A 21,726-nucleotide genomic window follows, 5' to 3' on the forward strand; every position below is an offset into this window, starting at 1 on the left:
AATAACTTATTTTATAGCTGGCTACTCAATATATATATAAATTAAGACTGCAAAATAATGGCGTCAGAGGAGGATACGTACCATCACCTGTTGCTTGAGCAGGACCAAGCATCTTGGTGGCGCAGTGGTTGAACATGGTGCTGCAGGGTGGCGATGTCCCTAGTGGTGATGCCCCTGAGGAGGCCTTCGTCCCTAGTGGTGATGATAACTCGGGCGGCGGCGCCATTATTAATGATTGAGTTCAAGGCCTCCCACGGATGATTTTTAGACCACACATCATCCATCACCAGCAGGAGCTTGCCCGTCCGTGACGGGCTCTGCCCTGTGCGTCGGCGGAGCTCTTGAGCTTCTCCACGTCGTAGCTATCGGTGACGCTCAACCAGATCTTGACCTCGAACCCCGCTTGGATGTCGCCGTGGTTGAAGATGTTCTTAGCCAGGGTGGTCTTCCCCATGCCCCCAGCGCCCACGATCGACACCACCTTGATTTTTGCAGCTGCGGGCTCATCGTCGTCGGCCAGCAGCTCCTGCACCAGCGTTCTTGTGTCCCACTCGATCTGGTCCCCGACGACGACCGTTGATGACCTGCTGAGCGACGGCGTCGTCTTGCGGCTGGGAGGAGTGGAGGCCTCGCCGGGCTGACTACGCCGTACCAGCGGGTAGGAATCCAGCAGCTGTTTCTTCAGCCCCAACTCGACCATCTCCTTGCGGATCTCATCGAAGCTCTCATTGAGCTGCTTGAGGCGGATGCCCAGGCCGTGGGCGAAGCCGGGGTTTCGGAGGCAGAAGAGCAGCGGCTCAAGGAAACCCGGCGCCTTCTCCTCAATGATTGTCCAGCAGTCCGTGGCGCCTAGGTGTTGCTGCCGCCCCCGCTCCTCGTCCTCGGCATGCAGCTGGTACAGCTCCAGGATGTCGGTGGCCTCATACAGGGCGTCCTTGAGCTTGCGTACCCACCTCTTCATGGCCATGCTGGCATCATCGTCGATGCGCCGCCTCTCGGCGTCGGTTGCGTAGTCCTTAAAATACTCCGTGCTAGCCTCCAGCTTCTTGATCCCGCCAGTGACGCCCACCAGCACGCGCAACTCTTCCGCTGCCATGTCCTTCACCATCTGCTGCACGTAGGGCACCAAATGATCGAGCACCACCGCCATGGCTTAATTCCTCTCCTCCTACGTACGTACGTGTCGTCCTCCTCCTGCTCCTGCGAGTAGTGGTGGAAACAGTAAGCATCGATTACTATACTACTACATGCTCCAGTCTCCAACAAATAAGGCAAAGCACTACTATGACAGACGATGAGCATGCTCCAGTCTCGATCTATCCTACTGACACTATGGGAAACACGTGATTTGCCGAGTGCAAAAATCTTTATCGAGTGCCAAATTTCGGGCACTCGACAAAGACCTGCTTTGCCGAGCGTCGCACTTGGCAAAGTATGACACTCGGCAAAGAGGCCTTTGCCGAGTGCCTGGCACTCGGCAAAGGCAGACACTCGGCAAAGATTAGTAGGCTTAACGGCATCCAGCGGCTTCCTCTTTGCCGAGTGCCCCCCGTTTGGCACTTGGCAAAGAATTTATTTTGCCGAACTTGGCACTCGGCAAAATAATTTTTTTTTTTGGTTTTTTGCCACCAATTTTTTGAAGCTTTAGTACATTACCACAAACAACATGTTTAAATTTGGGACATTTTCATTGCCTTTTGGCATATTTCTATAGTTTATTTTGTTTTGTTGAATTTTTCCAGAAAATATAAGTTTGAACTGCAGGTGCATCGAATAATGGATTACATTCGTTCAAAAAATGTTATCCTTGTTTCTTAGTGTAAATTTAGGCTAAATCCAAGAACTATTTCGAAATTTCGATCAACTGTCTCGAAATTTAGCACGTTGATCGAAATTTTGAGACAGTTCCTGGATTTAGCCTAAATTTACACTAAGAAACAAGGATAATATTTTTTGAACGAACGTAATCCATTATTCGATGCACCTACAGTTCAAACTTACATTTTCTGGAAAAATTCAACAAAACAACATAAACTATAGAAATATGCCAAAATGCAATGAAAATGTCCCAAATTTAAACGTGTTGTTTGTGGTAGTGTACTAAAGCTTCAAAAAAAAAAAATTGGTGGCAAAAAACCAAAAAAAATTATTTTGCCGAGTGCCTAGGGTTGGCACTCGGCAAAGAGCTGCTGAATTTTTTTTAAAACTTCGCCGAGTGCCAGATCACGACACTCGGCGAAGAAAATTGACTTTGCCGAGTGCCGCCGATCTGGCACTCGGCAAAGCCGCCGTTTCCTTCAACCGCGCCCGGCCGACGCGCTCTCTGTCTCTCTCTCTCTCATTTCTCTCTCCCTCTCACCTCTCTCTCCCTCAGCCGCCGCCGCCGCACTGCGGCGCCCGTCCCGGCCACCGCGCCTCCCCGCGCGGGCCCCCACGGCCTCCGCCCCGGCCACCGCGCCTCCCCACCCCAGCCACCGCGCCTCCCCGCACGGGCCCCCGCGCCCTCCGCCCCGGCCACCGCGCCTCCCCGCCCCGGCCACCGCACCACTGCAGAAGAGAGGAGGAGGAGGCAGGGGAGAAGAGAGGAGAAGGGGAGAAGAGAGGAGGAGGGGAGAAGAGAGGAGGTGAAGGAAGGTGCCAGCCTAGGTCCGTCGACCCTCACACCGCTGCGGTCGTCCCCGCCATCGTCGCCGACCCTCGTCGCTACCATTCTCGTCGCGAAGGTATGCCCTACACCTGTAGTAGTTAGTAGTAGTACTTAGTAGTGTTAGTAGTAGTTAGTAGTGTTAGTAGTATTGTTAGTAGTAAGTAGTGATAGTAGTAGTGTTAGTAGTAGTAGTGTTAGTGTTGGTAGTAGTTGTAGTGGTAGTAGTACTTGTTGTACTACTTCGATACTTTCATCTGCATGGAAAGAGAACTAAAATACATGGCTCGTCTTGGTATATATATGTTTGTTGGCCTTCGTGCCTATATTTGGTATATATGTGGTTGTTGGCCATCGCGCCTATGTTTCTTGCAGGTTTTGGAAACCTCCCCGTGCAGGGGAGGTGCTGCCGAAATTTTCAATGGATTCTAACCTATTGCCCTTTTATGTAGGAGAAGGACCCGTGGGAGGGACTCGGCGACCCCGATCGTCTTCGTCGGCGCTGCTGGTCTGCCTGCACCACATCGCCTCGCCACTGCACTGACACACCACTGCCCCGCTAGCCTGACTCCACCACCACCCTAGGTATAACCCCCTCCTCCTTTGCATGCATGTTTTATATGGTCACGTAGCCCAGTTAGGCATCTCCCGTTCGAAAGAGATACGGTCGGAGGTATGCAGATCTTTGCATATCTGCGACCGTATCTCTTTCGGATTGTCCACGTATTTTGGACAGTCCACGGATGCGTAGATGAGGTTAGTTTCCATGGTTTGCTCCGGTCCGAGATAGACTTTCGCCATCACCTCCCTGTTGTTCTCTGGATACACACTCTCCCTTGCAGGACATGTATCAGGAGAACAGCGAGGAGGTGCTGCCGAAATTCTATCTCGGATAGGAGCGGAGCATTGAAATTGACCTCATCTACGCATCCGTGGGTGGGATTAGGACCTATCCTCACCTATTAGATGGTAGGAACGTCGTGCAGATGCAATTGCTGGTTATATTACTCGCTTACATATGTATATGCCAGAGGATGGAGAACCATGATTGGATGTACACGAGCCATGCAAGTATGACCCCAGAATGGATGACTAAGACTAATGCTTTCTTGGAGCATTCATTTGGCGAGGCTGCTAGAGGGTCGAGTCGGATGTCGTGTCCCTGCAGCAAATGTGACAACCGTGTAAGAAAGAATAGGAAGAATGTGGGGGAAGATCTTTGCAAGTATGGATTCACGCCAAACTATACCTGCTGGATCCACCATGGTGAAGCCGATTGTATTAGAGAGGAGGTGGTGAGACCACACCTCGAGGCTTTTGATGGAGATGCGGGGGTAGCAGACTGGATGGATGACTTTCAGGAGGCACGGTTCGGTGAAGGATTAGAGGACGAGCCAGAGGAATCCGCAAAGGCGTACTACGATATGCTGTCTTCGGCACAGAAGCCCCTTCAAGAAAAGACAATGGTTTCACAACTGGATGCTATTGGACGCCTAATGGCGTTCAAGTCGCAGTGTAGCATGAGTCGAGACAACTTTGATGGTATGTTGGCAGTTGTTGGATCCCTGCTTTCGAAGGGTCACATTCTGCCGAAGAACTTGTACGAGTCACAGAAACTTCTTCATGCCCTTAAGATGCCATATGAGCACATCCATGCTTGTCCGAATGGTTGCGTCCTATTTAGGAAAGATCATGAGAAAGCAACGCACTGTCCAAAGTGCAAATCCTCTAGGTATCTGGAGGTCGACACTAGTGATGGCAAGAAGGAACAGCTTGGTATCCCCGCGAAGGTCCTACGGTACCTTCCTGTCATACCGAGGATCCAACTGTTATACATGATAGAGGAGTCTGCGAAACAGATGACATGGCACAAACATGGCAAAAGATACAATGCTGACAAGATGGTACACCCATCGGATGCGATGCATGGACCCATTACGATGGCATACATCATGGTAAAGCAGAGGAGGCTCGGAATGTATGTGTAGCGCTGGCAACAGATGGGTTCAACCCCTATGGATTGCTGGCGGCCCCATACACTTGTTGGCCCATGTTCATGATCCCCCTCAATCTCCCCCCGGCGTCATGTTTCAACCCAAGAACGTATTCTTATCACTGATAATTCCTGGACACCCGGGGAACAAGATGGGTTTGTTCATGGAGCCTCTCATTGATGAATTGATCCTTGCTTGGGAAAAGGGGGTACTGACATACGACCGAGCTACAAAGAAGAACTTCACAATGCATGTATGGTACCACTACTCCCTGCATGACTTCCTGGCGTATGGCATATTCTGCGCATGGTGTGTTCACGGGAAGTTCCCATGCCCAATATGCAAGACAACTGTGAGGTTCACTTGGCTGAAGAGGGGTGGCAAGTTTTCTTCATTTGACCAACATCGTCAATTCCTCCCTCTTGACCATCCATTCAGACGAGACGTCAAGAACTTCAAGAAAGGGGTTCAAGTCACCGACCCTGCACCTCAGATGATGACTGGTGTCAAGGTCCGTGCTGAGATAGAGGCTCTGAAAGATGATAAAGAGAAGGGTTGTTTTATTGGATATGGTGAGGAACACCAGTGGACTCATAAATCAGGCTTGACTAGGCTCCCCTATTTCAATGACCTTCTTGTTCCACACAACATTGATGTAATGCACACAAAAAAGAATATCATCGAGGCACTTTTTGCAACACTCATGGACATTCCTAATAAGTCAAAGGACAATGTTAAGGCTAGACTGGACCTGGCAACGATGTGCGATAGGCCAAAGCAAGTGATGAAGCCTCCCGCGCCTGACAAGAAATGGAGAAGGACTTCGGTCGATTTCGTCTTGAAAAAGGACCAAAGGAAGGAAGTACTGTAGTGGATCCAGACGTTAATGTTCCCTGATGGGCATGCGGCGAATTTGAGTAGGGGAGTGAACTTATCCACTATGCGAGTCTTAGGGATGAAGAGTCATGACTACCACATATGGATTGAGCGGCTCCTTCCTACGATGACCCGGGGATACGTCCCTGAGCATGTGTGGCGCGTGCTGGCAGAGGCTGGCAGAGTTGAGCTATTTCTTTCACCAGCTTTATGCCAAGGAGTTATCTCGGGGCGTGATTGATGACTTGGAGAAAGTGGCACCTGTGTTGCTCTGCAAGTTGGAGAAGATCTTCCCACCTGGCTTCTTCCTGATGATGCAGCATCTGATTTTGCACCTACCATACGAGGCACGAATGGGGGGGCATGCAGGCCCGTTGGTGCTATACAATTGAGAGATGTCTAAAGATTCTTCGGAAAAGTGTAGAAATAAAGCCAAAATTGAGGCTTCTGTGGCAGAGGCATTCATTCTGGAGGAGGTGTCAAACTTCACAATAGCATACTATAAGGATGGCCTTCCCAGCGTGCACAATCGTCCCCCTCATTACAACGCGGACGAGAGTTCATCGAACCTCAGCCTTTTCAAAGGGCAACTCGGAAAGGCAAGCGCATCAGGCACCAAGACCTTGCGGCATGATGAGTGGCGCACTATCATGCTGTATGTGTTGTTGAACCTTGACAAAGTGAAGCCTTATGTGCAGTAAGTTCTCAATGAGCTTGTTACATACGCCCTTGTCACTATCCTCCATCTATCGAACCCCCTTATATCTTGTTTTTTCAGGGAATTTCTGAAAAAATACTGGAGAGGGAATAGGGCTCCTTCCCCTTAAGAAGAAGATAGTTTTCTCAAAGATGGTGTGCCCGATTTCATACCATCCAATTTACCTCGTTCAATCTTTGACATCCCACTTTGCTCCTACGAGCGAGTAATGTAACGATCTATCCGGCCTCACCTTGCAGGCCCACAAGGATGCGGAAATGGATGCTGAGTTGAAAGGGCTCGCCAAAGGCTTCGCCTACAAGGTCAAGTCATTCACTGTTTATGATGTGAATGGCTATCGCTTTCACACAAGAAACTACGAGCAGAGTCAGCCCAATCAGAAAACCACGAATACCGGAGTTCGTACGCCCGGCACCGATGAGCGCAACTACTACGGCATAGTAGAAGAAATATACGAGCTCAATTTTGAGTGTCGCAAAGCTCCTAATCAAGTCATATTCAAATGCCATTGGTTCGATCCTAATGTCACGAGAACAACCCTTGAGATTGGACAAGTCAAAATTTGATAGGATTCTGTCTATCAAAGAGAGGATGTCTATATTGTGGCTCAACATGCCATGCAAGTTTATTATCTCCCATGGGTGTGCCAAAAAGACCCCAATCTTATCGGTTGGTACCTTGTGCAGTTGGTATCGCCGCACGGTAAACTGCCTGTCCCAAACGATGAGGATTACAACTTTGACCCAAACACACGGGAGTTCTATCAACCAAAGGGGCTAGAAGGGAGGTTTGACATAGACATGTTTTCGCTGATGGGCATGGAAGTAGACAATGACATTGATCAGGACAATGGAGATGAGGACGACGGAGAAGAGGTGCAAAATGCTAAGGAGTTACAAATGCTTGAGCGATTACAGTTAGGCGATGACAATGATGACAACGATGGAGATGAGCCCGATTTACTTGACAATATTGATAGTGATGACGACTCCTATGATCCAGCCACTGCCAATCGTGAAGAATATTTCTAATTCATGTAATACTATATTATTATTATTATTGTAATTATGTTTCGTTCATTTTGCATCTCTTTATAAGTACTTGTAATTTAACTACGCTAATTGGTTTACTCTTTGAAATTGCAGGCACTCGACAAAATGCCGGGCAGAAGGCAGGCCCGTCGGGGGGTCAACTCCCTCTACATGAGGGAGCGCTCACCACCCCACGTTGAGGAGGACCCCTTGCCAGAGCCACCGATGAGGAGGACGAGGAGCGGCCACCCCCGCGGCCGTCCGAGGATGAGGGTGTAGCCGGCTGCCACCCTGTCGGTGGACGAGGACGACCAGGCAGTGGGCCTACACATAGGAGGGGGTGGCACTTCCTCTAACTCGTCGGACCACGTGGATGCGGCGATAGCGACACCAGGGGGTTCCACTAGCACTGCCTCTGGCTCTACCTCGTCGGGAGTCTACTTGCGCGGGCCCTCGCAGCTCCTGGTGCGACCGATCCCACTTCACCGACGCCTAGTGATTCGACCCAGCGGCGACAAGTAAGTATTAGTTCACTACTATTTCATATGACATGTTGAAAATCGAACTGGAGACTAACAATTCTTCTTAATGACTCTTGCAGCAACTAGGAAGTTGTGTCTAGAACGGGCCGGCACATCAATGGCACCCTGGGCCTTCTGATTCGGTAGCACTACCCTGGCATGGTCACCTACACCTCGGTGACTTCGCCGCCCTGGACGTGGGACCACTTCTATGCCGCTGAGGACAGCGAGTTTGGCACCGTTGCGGCGCGGATCAAGGCCGAGTTCTGGGTGAGTCTTCATCGCACTAAATTGGTCAATACTACGCATTCATTGGTCGTTCTTGAAATAATGAAATGATACATGATGTCTGTATGCAGGACTTCTTCAGGTGCGACGAAGGGTTTGAGGACCGAGCGGCGCGAGTGCAGGACAAGGTCTGTAGGTCTCGACTCTCGGACCTATACCATGAGACGCGGCTCCAGTGCATCATCAACTACAACGCCGACGTCCTTGGTCAGGTGGTGAGGAAGGCTGATGCCAGGACCAGGATGCTCACCAAGGAGCAGTACCTCTTGGTAAGTATGAAACATTAATACTGACTCCTTCCATGAAGAATAGGTAGGCTTTATTTCATCTTCTGACATATCAATAACTTGATGGCATGCAGCAATGTCCTGATTGGTGCGCCAGGCACCGCCTCTGCTGGGAGGCCATTGTGGACAGGTGGCTCTCGGAGGAGTGGGCTGAGAAGCACAACATCCGTTGGGACTGCCGCCTGCAGATGGGTGGGGCGCTACACCACCAAGGCAACCGGAGCCTCAGTACGTACGCCCAGACATGGGTAATCTTCTTTGTGTTTTTATCTTTATTTATTTATTCTAACGCTCAATTCTCATTACTTGTAATCATCTTTGTGTTTTCCTCGCAGTCCTAGGCGCACCAAGGCCAGGAATACAATGAGTTCATGGCGTACGCCCTGGCACACAAGGGCAAGGCGACGGCCCCGGAAGTCACCTACAACCCGGCGGACGGGCCCGAGGCGTACACCAGCGCGAGCGTCCACAACAAGCTTAGCGAGTACACCTCGGCGGCCCGCGAGCGCCATGGGGAGGACTATGATCTAGCCACCTAGCCCCTAGACACAGACCTCCTGATGAGGCTGGGAGGAGGGAAGCGGCACGGCCGGTACTGGATGGCGGACAGCACAGTCGACTCTGCCTCTGTTCCCAACCTCGCCGAGATTCGAGCAAGGAGCACGAGCTCCTCCCTCCCCATACGCTCTCGGCAGCAGAGCTCACAGCAGCAGATGGCGGAACTCCAGGTTAGTTCTGTTTTATTCGTCGTTCATTGCTTTTACACATCTAGCTTGCCTTTGCATTGTTTAAACATTGCGGGTGGAATGTTGTAGGCTGACTTGCGGAGGTTGGAGGCCCAGCAGGCGGCCTAGGCGGAGGCCCATCGGCTGGAGATGGAGGCTGTACAAGCCTAGAGGGTGGCCGAGACGCAGAGGCTGCAGGACATGTTCAGCTTCATGGCGAGCCTTCAGACCTTGCCAGGTGTGGTCGTGCCCCAGTCGCTGCTCGCTCCAGTTGTGGCTCCTCCTTCTCCTGTAGGGACTCCGGTGAGTATATATGGTTGTTTATTCCTTTAGCTTGTGCGGCCCTCCTATAGATACTCATGAATTCGCTTCTCCTTTGTGCAGCAACAGTCGGTGGGTTCGAACTCAACTCCTCAAGGTGGCCCTTCTCCACAGGTCGGGTGGACAACTAGCCCTCCTCAAGGTGGCAGTTTACACTCCGGGTGGGGAGACTGGCAGTAGGTACCGTTTATTTGTTTCTTTTCATATTGCATGGACTTGTGTTAGACTTAGCCTTATGTTGGACTACTGCTAGAGACATATATATATTGTGATGGATATTGTCATGGATGATGCGAATGTATGATGGATTATGGACAATGGATTTGTATGTGATGTATTATGGACGGTGGATGTGTATGTGATGGGTTATGGATGTGTATGTGATGGAATATGGATGTGTATGTGATATATCCTGTGCTGTGTGTTTATATATATGTGATTTCTTTATTTGCGTTGATGGAAAGCAAAAAACAAAAAAATAGCATTTTCCCCTCTTTGCCGAGTGCCACACTCGGCAAAGAAGGCTTTACCGAGTGCCGTGACCATGGCACTCGGCAAAGCTGAGAAGCAGAGATCCAATTTCCCAGCTTTGCCGAGTGCCAGAGCCATGACACTCGGCAAAGATTTTTTTTTTAAAAAAAAGAAAAAAATTCTTTGCCGAGTGCAAGAGTATGGCACTCGGCAAAGAATTTCCAAAAAAAAGAGAAAAAAATTCTTTGCCGAGTGCCGCTGAGGTGGCACTCGGTAAAGAGGCCGTCAGAGTTGATGTCGATTTTTTTTTCCGAGTGCTGACATGACACTCGGCAAAAGCTTTACTAAGTGCCCGATATGTGGCACTCGACAAAGAAACCTTTGCCGACTGCTCTTTGTCGAGTACGATACTCGACAAAGCCTTTACCGAATGTATTTCGGGCTTTACCGAGTGCCGCAGGCACTCGATAAATTGCCAGTTTCCAGTAGTGTGATTGAATTTTCAATGGAAGGAATAAGTGCTAACTAACCTCGGCTCAACCTGCCAGCCGGGCGCTCTTTCCTAGCTAGATCGAGAAGACAACTAGCACACTACCTACTGGTGGTGCGGTGCATGAGGAGATGAGATGGCCACAGGGCTGTGACGACCCAGGCCACCTTTATATACAACCAAGATGTGGAGGAGCTACTACTAATTACAACTTCTACTCAATCAGCCTGTTCGCTTGTTGGTTTGGAAAAATTGGTTCTATAGCATCGAAGGATCACAACATCCGGAAAATACCATCAAAAGTTTACCGTTACGTAAAATACCACTCAAAGTAATAATCCGTTATGGAATCTAGCATTCTGTTAACTCGTTGTTAACGGCATCTACCTCACGTCCACTCCACTTCACCTAGAGAGGACGATCCCACTCATCATCCTCTTCCCACCCTCTCGCCAATCCCTTAGCATGCTGGGGCCATCCTGGGACCATCTGTACGTCGATTTGTGGCAGAGACCCACCAGGAGCACACGCAACGCAAGTAGGACCGAGCACACGCAAGCAGGGAGAAGGAGCCGAGGGCGGCGTAGATAGAGGAAGGCGATGAGGAGCTCGGTCCGAGCTACTAGCTGCGGCAGCGACCATCGACTGGCTGCTGCTCGACCAACTGGCTGGCGAGGCCCTGCGGGAGCTGATGCACACGGTGCAAGGCACCATGTTCTGCCGCTCCACCGCCGAGCGCCTGAGCCGGAACTTCGAGCCGCTGCTGTCGCTCGTCCAGCGCCTCGGCCTGCACACCCAGCGCTTTGCGGGGGATCTCCGTGAGCTTGCGGCGCGGGTCAGGGAAGCGCTCGACCTGGCCCGCCATGCCGCCGCGTCCCCGCGCTTGAACGTCTACTGTGCCGCGCAGCTGTCGCGACGGATGGACGCAGCTGACTGCGGCATCGCGCGCTGGCCGAAGCGCCACGCCCCCGCGCATGTCGTCGATGGCGTGCGCAGGCTCTACGACAAGGACAACGCATGCATATGCCGCCTCGAGCACCGCATCGAGGAGATCACCGCCGCCATGCAGCCGGTGCCCCCGCCCTCTCCTCCCCGTCGCGCCGCCGCCGCCGCACAAGGGCGTGCCCATGCCGATGGAGGCACCGCTCGCCAAGGACGCCTTCACTGCTGTGCCAATGGTGGTGCCACCGCACAAGGGCATGGCTATGTCGGTGCCGATGCCGGTGTATGTGGACAGGAGTTCACAGCGTTATCTCCGAACGTGACGAAATGGTATTCTCTGGTAACGATTCATTCGTTCAGTGCTATTTCACGGACGGACAAACTTTTAATGATATTTTTCGGATATCGCAATCTTTTGGTGCTATAGAACTAATTTTCCCTATTGGTTTTAGCCAGGACTTATCAGCTATGGTACAATATTTTTCTCTCACACCAAACCAGCACCAGCCGGGCTTATCAGCCCAGAAACCAACCAGCGAACAAGCTGATTATCTAAAAAAACAATTATATCTTCTTCCTACACTTTTTATAAAAGCAAACATACTACTGACTTGCATTTATAAATAGTCTATATCACTTTATGCAAAGCTCATCTCATATTTGTTGCCATCGATTATTGCCATTTCGATTCATATCTGCCCATCTAGTGTCATCCTCTAGTACAGAAATGATTTTCCGTGGCGCCTGCCTTTTTTTTTACTGGCGTTTGGTATTAGAGTGTCTCCTGTGAAGGGCCCCATGTACAGGGATCCACCAGAGCGAGTTGAAGTTGGGAGAAGTATCTATATATTTTTAGCTTCATCCCACAGCAATCCCTTGTGAGAGTATATTCTAAGAAGCTTTACATATATATATGAAGCTGTTTGAAAATACTCCTTTGAATAAGCTGCTGCAGCGGTGCTGTTTCTGAACGTACTAGTTCTGAATTCATCCATACTAGCCATGGGTGTCCGTGCTTCGCTACGGGTGACTCTTTTTTTATATATTCTATTTAGATCTTTTTTTAATACGAACAGACCTGCCCCTCCGATTCTATCATTAAAGCCATTTGTATCTTTTATCAAAAAATTATTTATCATTTTTATGTACCTATGACAATTTGTAATGCATTTTGTTTTCTTAGTTTTAATGACCATATATAATTTTTATTTAGCTTAAATTTAGGAGAAATTTTTAGTTCATATTCATATTTAACAAAATATTTTTAAAACTTATTTTTCCTTGTTCCTCAAATTAATGGTCATGCATGACTATATGATAATTAGAGCCTTGCTTCAACTATATGAACAAAATTTATCAATAAGAGGACCCTAGAAGTTCTTATTTATAGTTCACTTATGATCAAGCAACAATGTTAGGATTTGCGGTATCCAACATCTCTAGATATTTAACACTACAACAAAGGCATGATGTCATGAGTATTAGATTAGGTTAATCAAGCATATCTAATTTGTTGTGTTGTTTTTTGCTTGTGGCATTTGTCCATGACCCGTAATTGTGCAATTAGCCATATTAATAATCACTAAAAAGTCGCAATTATGTTTATTCAAGGAGGCAACTGCATGCATGTCTTTTATTTGTTGTGATTGGCCACCTAATCTATTATATTTTTTGGTACCACGTGCACTGAGTATGGGACGTGAAAAATCAAGAGACTGAGCATGTCTACATATACCCATTTTGGTGGTAGTGTACCCAGTGGACATACATCTACTACGCCATACATACATGTACAACATGGCCCCACAATGGATAAGGCCATGCTGTCCTACCTCCCAAGGGTGCCCTGATGCACTTTCCCCTTTCTTGTATCCTAGTGATCGTTTCCAAACGTAGATTTGTTCTCTACATTCTGTCTAAAAGAGATTTTACTTTTTGCTTAACAACTTTGCCCAAACTTACCCCTTTCTAGAAAAATGAATTTTATTCCGGCCGTTGCAAAAATCATGCATTTAACGAATCTACAAAGGTAGCCTCTGTCTGGCACAAGCAACTTCTCAAAAGGCTCTAAAAACACAACTCAAGTAGCAACTAAGCACTAATTAAGCCCATTAGAAAATGGCCACCCATCTTTGGGGAAGACCTTCGTTATATTGCTGCACTCCTCTAGCATACGACATGCCCATTTCAAATCTCGGCCTGTGATTCTCCTTTTGGAGGGTGGACGAGTAGCTTGTCTCATAGGTAGCCCTGAAAATGACATATAAATAAAAAAGGGTGTCTTATTTAAAAAAAAATCCTCGGACACTACCAAATAGACCATATTACTCTATTCGCTCCCACACAAAATTGAGAGCACTTTAATTAAAATGAATGAATGGCGAATGAAGTAGATCAGTCTACATTGCCATATTGGTCCTTAGTTCAGTCCCAACCCATAAGCCATATACTGGCTTTCATAGCTACCACATAAGCAAGAAATTACCTAAAGAAACTATAGCTCACAGTGCATTGTTTGGTACGTGGGCACTTAATAAAATTCAACCAATCCATTCTTTTGTTTTCTCCTTTCCCAATATTCTCTCTCCTCCCTGTACCCATTTTCATCTCCCGATTTAGAAAGATCCAAGCTGCCTAGTCCTCTTCTCATCCGTAGCCTGACAGGGAGCAGCGGATGGCCACCAGCCAGTGGGCAGTGCATGTCAGCGGGTGGGTGGCGGGCCTGTCCAGGCGGCATGGCGGCGCAACATGAGTGGGCCAACACGTCGGCAGGGCTCGTGAGGACGGAAGGAGACAAGTGAGCGAAAGTGGGCAGTGTGGCTTGTGACGATGCTGCGCGAGCAGCGAGTGTTACAGTGGCAGTGTGAGGCGGGGCCTCACTGAGGCGAGCTCGGCCAAGCATGGCGGGCTAGCGGCGCGTGGCTCGCTCACCGAGACATGGCGGGGCTCGCCGGGAACACGGTGAGGCAGGATGTAGAGCCGGCCGGGCGGCGCTCATGAGGATGCCACAGGTGGCGCGGCCAAGCAGCACTAGCCATGGGGGGCAAGCGGCGATGCGAACCAAGTCGGGGTTGTAGAAACAAGTAGTTTCTCCCCAACGCGAAAGCTGCAGTTTCTTGGCTTCTTGGTTGCAGGGCAGAGGGCCGATGTGGTTCCTCACGGAAACCATTTTCTTCTACTTCCTCGTTAACTTCGCCGTACTCTTGGTAAAAGGGGGTCGGCAGTTGAGGTCGCAATATTTGGCACAAACGTTGCAAGTCAAGATGCTTCATTTCAGTACGAAGTTAACTCTGTGAACCCATTTCAGTACCAAAAGCGTGTGAAGAGAACATATTCATGTGAAGGAGGCCATGTTTATTTTCATGTCTAAACACAACCTTCCATGGGAAGCAAGGTACGCCAAAGAAGGCAAAGGAGGTGGATGGGTGCAGTGGAACAAAGGCATGGTCATGTTTTTATAGGCAAGAGGAGAATCCTGGAATTCACTGTTAGCAGGAACACGATAAATAAGAACTAGACATGGCCTAAAAAATCAAAGTACAAGAAATTAGTGTGACATGACTTGGTATTGCAGTACATGGCACTGTGTAGATTCATGAAAACGCATTGGACAAACACAACCTTCCATTTCTCTACTGTGTAGCGAAAGTGAAATATCATCCTGGCTTAATGAGACTGTCCTCCCGATTATTTCCACAGCTCCCAGTTCACTGAAAGCAACATCGTATTGTAATGTGACAACATATAGATATATGCAGTTATTATGAGAGTTACCATATGGATTCAGATCTTATTAGTCCACATTGTTCCATGATAGGCAAATAAATTGATCGTACCAACTAAACTCTCAGGAATAATGATCAATGTTCGAAAATACCAAAGATAATAATTGAATGCTTGATGAGTTTTTTCATGCTATAATGCTTCATTTATACAAAGAAAAGATCATAGGAGTGACAAATATAATACTCGCTCCATGTTCCTTGCAGCGATGCATCAATATTGCGAGAAGACAGAAAATTGTAGCATGAAGGGTCAATATCATGAACAGGTTTGGCATGCAATATGTTGCTATCTAGCATGGATGGATGCTCTTCCAGACAAAGATGACAAAAGGGCATCAGACCGGATGCATGCATGAAATGTCACAATCATACTCTCTTTCTCTCTCATGTATTACTATGTAGTGACGATGACTCTGAATAGCTCTACAGTTCTTTTTACCTGATCATGCATAGGCTCTACTCTGGTCATAGAAAATTGTTATTTGTGGTGCAATTAACTTCATCATACATATTAACTTATCAACGCCAATCAAGTACATGGCCAGGCTTTCAAATCTTTTTCTATGCTAGAATGTGTCATTTCTAGATAGAGCGCTATTTTTTTTTCCTCCTACTGATAAACAATGCTAGAGCGATAGTATTAGATATCACCACCAGACCCATATAATAAGCATCTAATTTTGCATGCATGTTTTAACCAATAGCGTTGATGTTTTCTACAAGAAGAAGCCATAAGGACAAGTTGCAGCAGAAGGGAGGCATGTATGGCATGGTGACCACTGCAGCATGCAAGCATGCATAGATTATCTAAACGATTGCATGAAGAAGAATCTAGGCTGCTGTGCAACTGTTCGGCAATCAAGCCACACAAATCATATCAGACGGCGCTGGTAGAACAAACTAACGTGGCAATGCTCAGAGGCCGCGGAGACGGCGCGGCCTCATACTTCTAATCTTTGACAGTTGGCTCTACTGATGGTGTGATTCTATATCGGGTGATTCACGTTATTTGGATATATTCTCTCAAACCCTTGACGGCATCAAAAAGGAAAAAAAACATATCCTTGACTGCTGGCTCTACCGACGGTGCATAATTGTTGATCAGTCTCTATATCGTGTGATTGAGAGAATACTCAACCGTTGCTTATTTTATTGGTACACGCTATGTTCAGACCCTACCTACTCCGTGGAGCGGAAGGACCAAACTCCAAACCTAAAACGCAGAAGCCACACTTGGTTTAATATTGATGAGGTAAGATAATAAGAGGTACACATGGCAAACAGGTCTTCTGATTCCTGTACCCGTGCTCCAGACGTCGTCGTTAATCAATTGGGTGAAGTCGTTCTTTCGTGCGGTGGCCCACGTACGTTAATTAGTTTCTAGTAGTTGCCGAGCGGACTGTGTATACATACTAGTAATAACGATATATATAAGTAATCGTCCCATGATTCTAAAGTTTATAGGATGATTGATCTTAATTATTGGTAACTGTTAATGGAACCAATTCACTACTGAAAATTGTCCCTCTCGCACACTCGACTGAAGCGACAACACGGAACCGCCGCGTCATCAACTATATGTATGTCAGGTTTATATGACGTGTGAACGACCACGTCATGCATGATTCCCGCCACTACAAAATTGATTTGTAGCAACAAAAGGCATTGGACAATCTTTCAGCCTAATCGGCTGGGGCTATTACTGCTGGCTGGTTTGATGTGAGAGAAAAATACTGTTCTGGCTGAAAATTTACGATCATTTACGACCAATCGAACAGGCCGTTTATTGTAACATCGGCTTCCGTGGTTATGAGCACAGGACAGTCCGACGGTATAGGGATGCAGAGTGTCGGACTGTTTGGTAAGTTGTTTTTGCCAGTGGAGACCTTCGAGCATCGGCTCGTGAGGGAACTCGTCGGGGCTAGCGCACTTAGGGTTACTCCAGCATCATCAAGCCAGCTAGGACGTCTTCAGACGTCATAGAGATGAAGGAAGAACAGCAGATTGAGGTTTGGAAGAGTTTAGGACAAAAAAGGGAGTTAAATGTAAAGGTGAAAAGATAAAAGTACAGTATTGGTTGATCAATTGGACAGTTGAATTGGCCGTTGCCCTTTATATTTATAGCTAGGGTGGGAGGTCTATCCCGGGGTAGAATCCGAATATATTATGAGAAACTGAACCGAAACAAACATGAGTCCCTCTCAGATCCGTTTTGAGTGCATGCACTGGACAGTCCAACGCTTCATGTGTGTATGCACCAGGCTGTCCAGTGTTTGTCTTTTTTTGGACAGTTGCCTGTTTCGATCATGAACAAAGTTATTACAATCATGTTGCTGACGTGAATTTTGATCACACACCAGCAAAGGCTAGATCACCCAGGCTGCACACGGCCGAGATACGCAACGGAGGGAGGTCCAAACGGCAATGCCGACCAGCAGGTCAGCAAGGCCGATTTGACACCCGTTCTTCACCTAAAAAACCCCACGAACGCCTCCTGGGAAGGCCCGTTGGGGAGACGCACAGCTGAGGTGTCCTAGGATCGGTAAGGTCACTTAGAATGCAGGCAAATCTAGTCCAGAGAATTGCTGGACAGAAAGGGGTTCAAAGAGCTTGAGGTAGAACATAAAAAGTAAATAGATTGGTTTTTTTGTCGATTGGATAGATCTATCTTTCAGTTGACCATGATCCTCTCGTATAAATAGAGAGGGGTGATCTTATCTCAGTAGGAAACCTATTCCACGTACAATTTACAAGTTTTCTATGAGATCGGAAGAGTTTTCAAAAGAAAATCTTGAAAAGCATCTCAGACCGCAAAAACCGTCTGAGACCGGTTCCAAAACTAGCCTGGGCCGGTTTCAACGGTGGCCTGTGGGCCACCTTAGAAAAACAGGCCTTTAGAGGATAATTATTTCATTACAGAGACATATGCATCTGAATTAGGATGGGATGTGATACTAAAACAAAAGCCGCATAAGTACTCGCCAAAGTTAGAAGAAAAAAAATATGTAGATACGCTTCAGGAAAATATAATTAAAAGCAATAAACAATATGAATAGAGAAATTTTAGTTGTTATTAATACAATAAATACTTTTAGATTATATCTAGGATTCAAAGAGTTCACAATAAGGACAGATTGTGAAGCTATATGCAGATATTACAATAAAGTCAATAGTAAGAAAAGCTCGACTAGTGTTGACAGCAGCGGGGCATGCAGAAAAGATCGATAAGCGCACGGATATCAGTTGTAGCTTTTCACTAAAAATATTCCATGATATCGAACTCATGAAAACATGTGAGTTTAACTAGGTCTAACTCAACCAAGGGTAGAAACAAGGTTAAGGATAAACATGAGCGTAGAGAGGACTACTAATGTTCTCTATTTCTAACTTGGATAAGTATGTATTCTACTGTTCACCTAGGGATATTACTAAAGAAATACACAAACAGAGTATGTATTTCCGTCGCAACCAGATCCTACCAAGTAAGATCTAAACTTATCAATAGTAAAAACAACAGCCATGAGCTCTTTTCAGTTGTTGCATAATTAAGCTGAGGTCCTGTTAGAGTTTTGCTAGCATAAGAAATTGCATGATTCTTATTTTCTTTTGTTTGACCCAAAACTATCCCCACATCATAATCACTAGCATCACACATAATTTCAAAAGGTAAAGACCAATAAGGGGGTTGAATGATTGGTGCAGAGATGAGTGCTTTCTTTAGGATTTCAAAAGATTTTAAGCATGCATCATTAAATCCGAAGGGAACATCTTTGGTCAAAAGGTGTGTAAGGGGTCTAGCAATGTGTGAAAAAGTCTTTTATGAAACGGCTATAAAACCCCGCATGACCAAGAAAACTATGAATCCCTTTACATTTATAGGAGGGGGTAGTTGTTCAATTACTTCAATTTTAGCTTGGTCTATCTCAATCCCCCGTTCGGACACCAAGTGTCCAAGCACTATGCCTTCTCTAACTATGAAATGATATTTTCCCAATTAAGGACTAAGTGCTTTTTTCACATCTTTGCAAAACCTTATCTAAATTTTCAAGACATCATCCCAAAGTTTTTCCATAAATAGAAAAATCATCCATGAAAACGTTCATGATTTCTTCAATCATATCAGAAAATATAGACATCATGTATATTTGAAAAGAAGCTGGAGCATTACACAATCCAAAAGACATTCTACGATAAGCATAAGTTCTATATGGACATGTAAAGGTGGTTTTGCTTTGGTCATCAGGATGGATTGGGATTTGATGATAACCTAAATACCCATCAAGGAACACAGAAGAAAGAAAGATTTGCCAGTCGCTCCAACATTTCATCAATGTAGGGCAACGAAAAGTGATATTTCTTTATTACCTTGTTATGTTTTTGGTAATCGATGCACATCCGCCAACCTGTGATGGTTCTTTGTGTGATTAATTCATTCTTTTTATTTTTTATAACATTCATGCCTCCCTTTTTAGGTACAACTTGCACCGGGCTAACCCACTCACTATCCACCTCGATTTGAGGCCGTTTGCCCTACCCCGCCCCCATCGCGCTCCGTCCGCTGGCTCCCAGGTCACCGCGCCCCATTCCTTGTGCCCGCATCGTGCTACCACCACTCCTCGTGCCCCCTAACTCTCCGAACAACATAAAAGATGTACAACATGAAACACTTAAATGCAACGTATATATGCAACAAATGAAATGTCTAAGACATACACTTGCAACATATGTGTGAAATATATACAATATCTAGATAAAACACTTGAAACTTGCTGCAACATGAAAACACTTACTGCAACATAAGACTAAAACAACTAAAATATTTGGAACATATTGTTGCAACATATGTGTGAAATATATGCAACATCCAGATCAGAACGCTTGCAATATACGTTTGGAATAGGTGAAACATTTTGAACAAACCTCTGAAACACTTACAACATGTCTCTGAAACACTTGCAACATATGCAACATGTGCAACATCCATATGAAGTAATTGCAACATATTTATGAAACTTCTGAAACACTTAAAACATATGCTTGCAACATGCACTTTCATCGCAACATCTCCCTGCTGAGGTCGCGCATCGTGGCGGGCATGGCATTGACAGCGGGCATGACCTTCTAATGGGGAACAACGGCATCGGCAGCACCCCAGCAGCACCTCGGCGCACGAGGAGGACGAGGCATAGTGCGCAGTAGCGAGGGCGGGGCGCGCAGCGAGATGGAGCGGGCACGGCGGGGGATGGAGCGCGGCGCGGTGATGGAGGGGGCGCGACGCGGGACGGAGCGCGGCGCTGGATGCAGAAGCCACGAGGAGCGAGATGGGGTGCGCGGCGGGGAAGATGGCAGCAATGAGCGCACGACGCAGCAGCACGCGATGGCCGAGAGCGACGGGGAGATGTTTTTGAGAGAGATATGGATCGGAGACGCAGAGAGTAAGCAAGTCTGTTGGACCGGTACACGCGCCCGGAAAGTGGTGTCCGGACGGACGGACGGACGGACGGACGGACGCCCGCTCCCGAAGATTACCGTAAAAGTTAACAATAATTAGCAAGTGCGTTGCTAAAGTGCACGAACATATATCTTCTTCTAGTCTAATATAAATAAAGGGAGAGTATAAAGTAAAGATGATTGAAAGACGGATCGATCCTCAATTATCAGATCCTGAAGGAGGCAAAATAAGATGCTAGGCCCTGTTCGTTTGTCTTTTCAACCGTACTTTTTCAGCGAAGCAATAGTGTTTTTCTCTCATAATAAATCAGCGAACAATATTTTTCATCTTATCTTTTTAGCTTATTTGACAATAACAAATGTGTCCATGAGCTAGCAAATTTATTGGGAACTGTTGACAACCACAAACATGTTTGGTAGCAAATTCGTTTTTTTTAGTGTCCTGTAGTCTATTTTGCCAAGATGCTACGTATAAGCTTTACCTTGCTATTGGTTGGTTGAAACTTGAGCAGAACCACATTTCCATAGAAAATGAAGTTTCAAAATCTGTCGTGCATACAGCTAGCTAACTGCACTGTTTGTCAAACTGCACATTGACAAAAGGAGCTTAATTCGGTTTTTGCGCTGACAATAACGTCGTTGCTTGGTTAGTAAAAGGCCGGCCGGCGTCAAATCAAAACTCAAAAGGTGTCATAATCTTACAGCTGCTTGCCATGCACCACGAGACGACGACGACGACGACGACCTACTCTTCCTATAGACTATAGTGTACACTACTCGTCTCCATGGCTCCATCTCCATGCTGCAGCTGAGGCATGCAAAAGTCTTCAGCATTTTCCCCAAACTTCGCCGCTGTTTCCCTCTTATTTGAAGCTACATTCTACCTGCCTAATTCAAGTTGCGACCAGCGCCTAACTAGCTAGCCAGTCAAAAACATTCTGGTGCGACCAACGCCTAACTAGCTAGCCAGTCAAAAACATTCTGGTGGATCATCGTTGTGGTAAAAAAAGAATGAAAAACTGAATTTGAGTTTTGTTCTAGAGAGACATGTCATGGATGTAACTTTAGACCGTACCTGTAACGTCACTAGCTATATTTATATGTACATAATGCGCACGGATGCTTTGAGGTCCATTTATATATCCGTCGAATCTCTGTGATCCTGTATCCTGCCTGCTTGCA

At 46.9% G+C, this 21,726-nt stretch overlaps 1 protein-coding gene across 1 annotated transcript; it reads right to left on the bottom strand.

The window, feature by feature from the left end:
- Positions 1-283: 283 nt before the first annotated feature.
- Positions 284-1,150, bottom strand: LOC136479245 (putative disease resistance protein At1g50180). Its single transcript, XM_066477174.1, has one exon. It carries the CDS (start codon positions 1,148-1,150, stop codon positions 284-286), a length of 867 nt encoding a protein of 288 aa, XP_066333271.1.
- Between the last annotated feature and the right edge of the window lie 20,576 nt (positions 1,151-21,726).

The sequence above is a fragment of the Miscanthus floridulus genome, chromosome 9 (genome assembly GCF_019320115.1).
Source record: "Miscanthus floridulus cultivar M001 chromosome 9, ASM1932011v1, whole genome shotgun sequence".
NCBI classification, from domain to species: domain Eukaryota; kingdom Viridiplantae; phylum Streptophyta; class Magnoliopsida; order Poales; family Poaceae; genus Miscanthus; species Miscanthus floridulus.

What these genes read in the sequence shown, in the direction of transcription:
- LOC136479245 (XM_066477174.1), bottom strand. Translation starts at nt 1,150, where the DNA reads ATGGCGGTGGTGCTCGATCATTTGGTGCCCTACGTGCAGCAGATGGTG.